Source organism: Anoplophora glabripennis, unplaced genomic scaffold (assembly GCF_000390285.2).
Source record: "Anoplophora glabripennis isolate ALB-LARVAE unplaced genomic scaffold, Agla_2.0 scaffold1633, whole genome shotgun sequence".
In the NCBI taxonomy this organism is placed as follows: domain Eukaryota; kingdom Metazoa; phylum Arthropoda; class Insecta; order Coleoptera; family Cerambycidae; genus Anoplophora; species Anoplophora glabripennis.
In genome coordinates this window covers 14423-24168 of record NW_019417706.1, presented here as the reverse complement: position 1 = coordinate 24168, position 9746 = coordinate 14423, and the positions used below count along the sequence as shown (strand labels likewise).

Here is a 9746-nt window from a genome sequence, read left to right as displayed (position 1 = left end):
CTACATAGAGAATTTAAAAAAGAAAAACGACGGAGGATTATTTTGTATAAACAAGACCATAACGACGAGCGTGAAATTAATTGAATATAATGCAAGTATGAAATCTTTCAACAGACGACAGACACTATTAGCTGAGAAGGTGGAATTGAATAAATGGGAAACCACCTCTACGAACAACCTCGACCCCTTGGGGAGATACGATGTTTCTGAGGATGGAAGCAAAAAGAAACTACAGTTGTATCAAACTGAATAAGTATAAACAACCATTTCAGCTGATACAAAGGTAGACGTTAGAATTTAGTAGCTATTGAGCTAAATAGGGCAGATTACATGAAACCCAAAACTCTGATTATAGAAGTACACATACCTGACCTCGTCGTATTCAGCCTCCTGTACGTTCAACACGGGTTCTCTGGAACTACCTGAAAATTTTAATAATAATTAGAAGGATATTTAAAAAAAGAAGTAAGTAAGTAAGTAAGTAAGAAGAAGTATGTGTGTGGTGTTGACGATTATCTATTGACAGATTGTGAGAGCAGCAAAGATATGTTAGAAAGAGAGAGCGGAGACGATCCCGCGACAAACTTGTAAATGATTTACGCTATTATATCGAAGAGTGTCGTTTGACTAAAGAACATCACCTCTATAGTGACATTATCAACAAGCTACATGATATGGAAATAATTCAGTAACTTACCAATCATTTCCAGGCGATTGCATCCTTTCATTTGTCTTTAGATGGCCGAGCTGTTACGCCTTCAGTGTGTTGTCACATCCCATCATTATCATCTTAGCTAAGCTTTACGTTAAGTATTGTCGTCTTCAGACATTGAGCTGATACGTCTTCAGACGCGCCTACGCAATCGTCACCTTGTTGTTATCTTCAGACATTATCATCTTAGTGATAGCCTTGTTGTTATCTTCAAACATCATCCTCAGCGTGATGGATAAAAAATAAAAAAATTAAAAAAAATAAAATAGAAATCCTGACAGCTACAAAGCTAAACCTTTGTTAGCCGTTCGGTAAAAAACAGGTTCCAGGTTATCGAAAACAGATCTGTAGCAGTAAAAAACAGGTTGCAGGCTGTAAAAAACAGGTATGTAGCAGTAAAAAACAGGTCTGTAACAGTAAAAAAGAGGTTGCAGGCTGTAAAAAACAGGTCTGTAGCAGTAAAAAACAGGTTCCAGGCTGTAGAAAACAGGTTTATAGAAAACAGGATCCAGGCCGTAGAACGCAGCAGTTTAAGTCGTCATACGAAAAAAGCTTAAAGAGAAAAATTTAGAGTGTAATTTGTGCAACGACAGTTTTACAAGGAAAGATAAAGACCATTCATACGACAAACACTACCATATGGAGAAAGCAGCGAAAAGACTATGAAAGACGAGACCAATACCTGCAATAGAAAATATATATACAGACCTCGCGACTATTATGAAACGTTAAACATGGATAATGATGATGAACAATTAGAATCAGATTGTGAGAGCAGCAAAGATATGTTAGAAAGAAGGAGCGGAGATGATTCCTACAAACTTGTAAATGATTTAGGCTATTATATCGAAGATTATCGTCGACAGCTACTTTAACACTACAAAGCTCTGTCAGGATGGTGCGATATTATGCATCAGAAAGTGATGGGGACTATTATCCCTTGCAAATAGTATCGGGTAATAAGAACCCCGTATACAATACGATTATTTCCGGGACGTATGTGCGAGAAGAGTTGTTCCTGGATATTGCTTGCTGTGCATCTCCGGAATTCTACATGAAATGCAGTAAAATAATTGAAGAATATTTCGTAAACGAATTCAAAGTCAAGTACCAACACGATAATGAAGGTCTGATAAGAAGCCTGATGGTCAAGTTACAAGATTTGGGAACACGGAATGAGAAGCTTAAAATTACGTTGAAGATATAAGTCCAAAGGTCATTAACCCGAACAAACGCCATATGTTTGCTATAATACAGAAAAATCAACCACACGAGTATCCATACTATATCATTAGAACTCAGACGTTTCCCGCAATCTTTGAAGAGGTTACAGAATAAGCGCCCAAAGGCTAGAGTCGTAGCAGATTTAAATTATAACCCCAACAGTATCAACCTCTTTAACCACATCAAGGATGAGATACCGTATATTTCATGTAAATACAACGATTTTAAGCTTGTAAATGCTCCCATTGAAATTTTCATTAATGATGTAAATATAATGCTAGAAATAGATTAAAATACGCGTTGTTTAATTCTTTACCCCACCCCCACCACAATAAGAATACCTTGAGCAAGCGTCTCATTCATGTCTTGTTCTTGGTAGTGACAAGTCGCAAAAATGAAAACAACGTTCTACTTTAGAGCAAAAGCTTTGAGAGTGATAAAGAAGCTAAATATTCGCGACGATGTGTTAATTAATCAGTGGTACTTGGATAAGCAGCCTTCGTGTTATATACGCTATGAAGACGAAAAACCCGTATCGTTTGCCTTGCTGTCTAAAATGGACTATGACCCCTTCAACAAACATTCAAATCCAAAAACGTTCAACTACATATATACGTTAGAGGGCCATCGCAGAAAAGGACACGCTGCAGCCCTTGTAGGCCATGTGAAAGAACGTGAACAGTTTTCAGCATTTTGCAATAACGAAGCATCTGAGAATTTATTTAAAAAATGCAAATGTAAAAATTACGGTGAAATATATTGTAATGTTATGTACAGATATCCTTAATAAAATCTAATTATGTTACTCTTTTTGTATTCCTACCTTTGCAATAATTAACTTGAAAGACGTGATTGATTTAATTTGATTGAGAAATGTTTTTCAACTCTCTACTATTAGTATCTCAAACACACACACACAATTACGAGGAAAATTAAAAAGCAGCGATAAAATTAATTTTTTATATAAATTAGAATACTAGTAAATATATATACAGAATGTTACAGACAAGTTGGTACTTATATAGATAACAGACTGATAATTATTCATGTCTGGGTCTTTTCTATCCGTAGGGCACAGAGCTGTGGTCATCCAAAAACCGCCTCTTGACGGAGAGAGGTTTATACAGCTTGGTTTGCTCTACGGTTATCACCTCGTGCTCCTTTGTTCTCAGGATGTTTCTTGAGGCTACGCATACCGGGCTGGTGGTGGTGGAAGTGTCCAACACCATGGTCTTTATGGCGTTGAAATTTATCAGCTGTGATGCGGTGTAGTTAAGGGATATACCCTTAACTTTACACACCACCTTCTCTTCGTTATCACTGGTGGAGAAAACCTTGTATGCGTAGTTCTTGGTCCCTCCGCTTACAAATTCTGTGATATAGCTCCCGGGTCCGCATTCTTCCAGTTCGTCCGTCATGTCACCCGTTGGTACGTCGTATTCTCCATCTTTGGCCATGTAAATGACAGAGTCCGTATCGTAATACAGGACCCTGTCGCCCAGCTGCTCCAGGTAACTGTACAGCTTAAGACGGGCTTGAGTGGTAACATAAGCGGCGATGACGACATTTACGGTGGTGAGTGGGTCGTAGGCCTCCTCCTTGTGCTCCCAATTGACGATGAGAGTGTCTTCGTTGATAGGGAGCGCCGAGTTAACGTAGATGCTGGGGTTGGTGAGCATACCGAAGAATTCTGCGGGGTTTCTTACGATGGATGTTTTGGGCTGGTTCTCCCTCTGCCCCAGTTTTCCCCAAAAGCTGTTCAAGATGAGTTTTGCGAGAGACCGTAGCCCAGGGTTCTCCAAGATCTCCGCAAACTCGAGCTTAACATCTTCCCTCTCGAGGAATTGCTCGATGTAACGCTCCTTCTCCTCGTCTGTGGTACAATGGGTGGGCCAGCCGGACGCCTGCTGTTTTACCTTGACGAACTTGTTCATCATACTGGTGAAGAGACCTCCAGTCTTTGCAACCTTATCGTATTGATCTATTTGATAAGACCATATCTCGCGGATCTCCAACAGACGATAACCTTTTTCAACGGCTTTAAGTACCTCGTCGACAATCCATGTCCCTGTCAGAGCTCGTTCTTTGTCGCTATGCTGGCACTCGCCTTTATTCATTTGTTCTCCGCAGGTGCGACAGAGAACAAATAGCAGCTTATTGTTCATCTTGGTAGGGAGCACGGGGTGGTAGAGATTCTGGGGCGGGAGGATTTTACATTTAATTACCCCGTCAATAATGCTCAGATCTGTAGGGCATTCCTCACCCACATAAACTTTTGGATGTCCTATGGGGAACTTGCCGTACTTGCAGACCCAGGGGTAGAGGGAGCAGACATCGACGTATTTGATTTTCTCCCCTGGGCCGCACTTGTAGTATTCGACTGTATTCCCTGTGCGGCCTCCGTAGAAAGCATCTCTAGGGTTTAGAGGTGTTAGGGTTACGAGTGGGTGGTTTTCGCTATAGTTGCGGACTTCGTCGTTCTTCTGAAGGTTACGCCTAAACTCACATTCCCACATCTCGACGACCTCGTAACCAAGGCCTCGAAGTCTTGATGTTTTTGCTATGGTGGTTTCGTAGCGAGTGTTTAATGTCTGAGAAGGATCTTCAGGCATGGGGATGTCTCGATTGTGCTTGTAACACGCGGGGCAGCCGTGATAGTAGCAGCCGTGGAACTCAAACACCTGACTGCTCTCTGCGGCATACCCATCGACTTTTACACCTGCGACTCGAGATTCTTGCTGTTTAGCGGCGTGTTGGATGTTTATTTGTCGCTGGTGTTCCTCCCACACAAGCCACTGTGTGGCTATCTTGGACTGACTATCGTGCCACCTGTAGCCGCCTTTGGGGATGATGCCGATGATGTTTGGCTTGAGAAAGTTGCGCCGGTACACCTTATTGCAGCTAGAGGCTATGGTGCAGGCTTCCGTGTACGGGCAGACATTTCCCGTTTCCATCAGCTGTTGACGGAACTTGAGACAGGCGGCCGTCAGGATCTCCACGTCCGATGTGCAATATTCGACGAGGTCGCGCTGCATGTTAAACTCGTCGTCCTTGTGTTCCTCGTACCACTCGAGGAACTTGGAACGATCTTCCGGCTTCATGTTATTAGAATCATAGTATTCTGCTGCCGATTGGGGTCCTACGTAATTTGAGTTGGCTGAAGTATTGAAAAGGTGTGGGAAGTACCCCTTTTTGAAATTATCGCCCAAGCCGAAAGCTTTGGGCAGTTTGGACAGAGCCATGGGGAAATAATTTAGGCTGTCTAGGAACTTAATATTTCCCACCACCATTGAAATTATTTTGGTACCCCGCATGATGAGTTCCGGGGCGAGGTCCGTTTTGGTGAGAATGTAATTCAGACAGAACTGGTGGTCGAAGGCCTGCCCGTTGTGTGCTATGACCACCACCTGCTTGAATTTCTGTCTAGCCGCGAGCACATACTTTAGAAAATTATCTATAACGTTTTCCGTGTACACGACTAGGCGATATCCACACTTTTGACAGAAATATAAGTTTTTCTCGCCAATACATGCGTCACACCTGTTGGCAGCTACGCAGAGATTGGGTTCATGAAGAAGAGAGCCATCTTCTTGCGTCTTCTCTTGTCGGGTCTCCAGGTCGTAGAAGACAAAGAGAAGGTCGGTAGTCTTCGGCTTCCCGTGATCGGGCTGGATGTAACACAGGTGGTCTGCGGGGACGTGGGTGTTGCAGATCTTGCAATATATTTCCCCACAGGTATGGGTTCTGCCTCTTTTTACAACCTTGAAACAGTCGGGGCATCTACCAATCTGCTCGCAAACCGAGCTCTTTCCCATCGATCCCTGGCTCCTATGATTGGCGTAGCATTGCTGGCCCCTGAAGCCACGCTGACAATCGGAAAAGGTGACAGCGATGTCTTCGGGGCATGCGGGCGACTGTTGGCATGCCGGACAAGTACCTCCACACTTGTGTTTGTTTTTGTGGTCGTACGGTATGTTACATCTCTCACAATAGTAATGGCAGCAGAAGGCGGCCGTCAGCGAAGTGATGACATTATAGTGCCCCTCGTGATAAAGTAAATTTAACGAGGGACCCTCGGTGGTACCCTTGAATACAACGTCACGCCCTTTGGTGCCGTGCTGGTACACGACGATACAATAGTCTTTTAAATGTCGTTGAAACTGTTGTAGTTCAGGGATACCGCAACCTTCTTCGGGAATGGTAACACTGGCTGCCTGTAATAGTTCGTGGGCCCGCAGGGTCTGCAGCTTCCCAATATCGCGGCGCACCTTGGTTTGCTCCTTATCTTTGTTCGCGTAAGCGATCGCCACTACTAGTGCCCTTGCAATAACAGCAGAGACAACGCACTGGCACGAGAAGCACGAAAGAAAAGACCAAATATCACAGCGTATTCGGCATTTATACCCCGCTGATAATCTCGAAACTTTCTCTCTTAATCTAGAACCTGTGACGTATTATAACGGCTGATATTTAAAAGGCCTCTTAAAGTTTATGATTTTTATCTGTTTAGTTTGAAACACAGCCATTCTTACGTCAAAATTTTAATGAAAATAGCAGTAAAAATTATTTTTATGAATAATTAAATATAGAAAAAAAATTTTATTCTACGTCAAACCTCTACTTTAATCATAAATTTCAGTTCTAAACAACTTTCCTTAGTAACATATTTCTGTACTGTTAAAAACAAAGGGAGATACAACATGCGCATCGATCTTTTCCTTCATGATGTGGAAGAACTGTTAAAACTCGATACTTGTGTGATTTCTCATAGAATAACTATGCTAGATTCGTTGGAATTTTGTATGTACTATTATAATGTATTAGATATTGTAAATGATTGGATAAAGTCTAAAAAAATTTCTCTAAATATAAATAAAATTATAAGTTCTTTTTGTGATGTATCTAATGATAGTATATTAAGTAATGCTCTACATGAATATCTTTACTTTTATCAAACTAATGTACTGTCTGATATAAGTAATAAATTAAAAAATTAAGTAACACGTCTTTTATTTTTGATAACCTTGGTAACTTCCTGCATTCCAATAAGCTAATAACACTAGTCAAGTTGCAATTTTTACTAACACTGCAAATATAAAGGAAATAATATATCAGGTTACAGCTTATGCTAAAAAACAGGTCTGAACCAATAGAAAACAGATCTGAAGCAGTTTGTTTTATAGTTAGAAATATGTTAACAAAACCTTTTATAGTAAATACGTGATCGATGATTATTATCTAAAATATTACTTATAGTAAATAACCACTCGTTGTATCAGAAGAAATCATCAACCCTACTACTAATAATAGATCCATACATAAATAATACTTCTAGTTGGCACGAATGGTTATTAACCTCTACCGCGCAGACGTCAGCCGATGTGACGTAGCCGGCTGAAAGCTGTGCCGATAAAAAACTGTTTTGGAAGAATAAATATAAATTTTTTTGGTGTGATCCCAATACTTGCACCAAAAATTCTTTTATGAAAAATTAAATATAGAAAAAAATTTTGTCCTACATCAAAACTGTACTTTAATAATAAATTTCAATTCTAAAACAACTTTCTTTAATAACATATTTTGTGTACTGTTAAAAATAAAGGCAGTTTATTCTTGAAAGATTTTTATATTTACTAATTTTCTGGGCACCCTGTACAAGTGCCAGTTCCAATGCAAACCGCATTTTAAAGACAAACAAAAATTTTATTCTGTAATAAGTACATAATTTCGATGAGAAATTCAATTCTCTACAAAATTTTTCCTATGAACTATACCAAAACTTTGCTTCGTTTTCGTGCTATAATTAAAAAAACTACAAAAGTGCATTTTCACTCCTATCGTCAATTTCAACCCTCTAGTTTAATAGCACCCCGCGGTTTTTTATTTTTAATGGCCCTTAAACAAATCATGTGATAAAAATCCTTGAACGCCTTATTTCCTTCCTTTTTGCAAAAATGAGAATTAAAATGTATGAGACGAAAAATTTGAGCAGCCATATATCAGTCAATTTTCATTCAAAAATACTTTACAACCTCTTATTTTAAAGAAAATTTTATCAGTTTTTCTATGAAGCCTATACCTATCTTTACACAAAAAACATTTAATCTTTTGAATAAAATAATTCAACAACCAAATATTCTCTCTATGGTTAAAAGTAATTACTTTACATTTATTATAGTTTAAAGACTTACCTTTTTTATCCAAATTCACGCACAAAAAGCACCACACACTATAAAATATATGGGCTAATATGAGAACTAAAACAAAAACACACACAGGCAAACTCGTTGATTATATGATAATAATAATTAATTCAGGAATTTAACAAAATTGGAAAAATAATTGAATTGCGACTATATTTGTCACGACAGCGTGGAAAAGTGTGGTTCATATCGGCACAGGCCGGACATACCAGTCGTTATTTCGCTGACAGGGTTGTTTCAGTTAACCAAGGTCTATGCCTATTTCAACTAACAGAATTTGTCCTTGCGTCTAATATGATCTTACGATATAACATAATAATAACAACGGTTTCTATGAAACTCATTTCCTAAACAGCATAGAATTCTTCTAGTAATTAATTAGATAATGTTATACAGGGTGTTAATTAAGTATGTATAATAAATTTAACAGACAGTGATTTTAAGACAATGCTTCGTTTTCGTGTTAAACTTTTATAAAAAAATTGATGTTTCGTAAATATCTTAACCCAATTTTGAAACGCAACAAATATAATAGCCACTTTTTACTTTATAACTGATATTCCATCCGACAGCATTTCTTCTCCATGTTTATAGTGTATTTTTATAAAAATATAGTTATATAGGGTCAACTACCTGTACAGCTAAGGAAATGGGAGCATCGACATGGCTAACATGAGCTGGACAGCCTAGGAATGCCGTGTCATCAATTTTGGACAAGTGGACGGCAATAGCCGTTTAAATCAGTCTGCATTAGAATCTGACACTGTAATTGTCATTCAACAATAAAATTTAATTTTAAAAATAATTTTTTAAAAAGACCGAAACAGTAATCGGAAATTTAAGTGGCGCAGTCGGTAGGATTGGTCAATCGGTATTAAGGAACATAATATCGGTTCGTTTCAACGATTTATTGACCATCCAAACAAAATTCGGACTTTTGGTGACTTAATCGCGAGTTACGAAACTGTTCCGAGCAAAGTGTAGAAGTGTCCAGCTAGGTGAAAGGGAGAGTAGTCTAGCGAGAAGCAAAAAGCAGTTCTGAGAGAATATCAGCACACTTTTTGGGACCAAAAACTACATGGATATCCGGATGCTGTTACTGTAAGTACACGAATGTCTTATAGAGGTCAACTTGAATATAATTCAGAAAACTCCGAAGATTCTGATTCATTCTCACCCACACTAAATCGTCTTAGGTTCCAATTAACAAATTTTAATTTTAACAGTCAAAATAATTCAACAAACATGACTGAACCTGGTACAAATGTATTACCTGTTCTAAAACAAGAGTATCTAAATATGATACCAGAATTTAACGGACAAACCGAACTTTTACCAAGGTTTATAGAAATAAGTGAAAAATTAGTAAAAAAATTTTACAACACTGCTGATCAAACAGACTTTCAAAATGAATATTTGATGTCTAGCATCTTAGCAAAAATTAAAGGCGAAGCCGCTATAAATATTTCATCTTGTATAATAAATAATTGGAATGACTTAAAACTAGCACTTCTCAATGCTTACGCTGATAAAAGGGATATTTATACGCTTAACATTGAGATGACAGAATGCAAACAGGAGAACGAATCTCCATTTGAATTTTACAC

General features: G+C 38.7%; 1 protein-coding gene across 1 annotated transcript in view; it reads right to left on the bottom strand.

Moving 5' to 3' along the window:
• Nucleotides 1-2997: 2997 nt before the first annotated feature.
• Nucleotides 2998-9746, bottom strand: part of LOC108915368 — a 9540-nt gene continuing 2791 nt past the window's right edge. Inside the window, exon 2 of the mRNA XM_023456474.1 lies at nt 2998-6282. Coding sequence (XP_023312242.1) covers nt 2998-6282 — 3285 coding nt within the window. The remainder of the gene's footprint in view (nt 6283-9746) is intronic.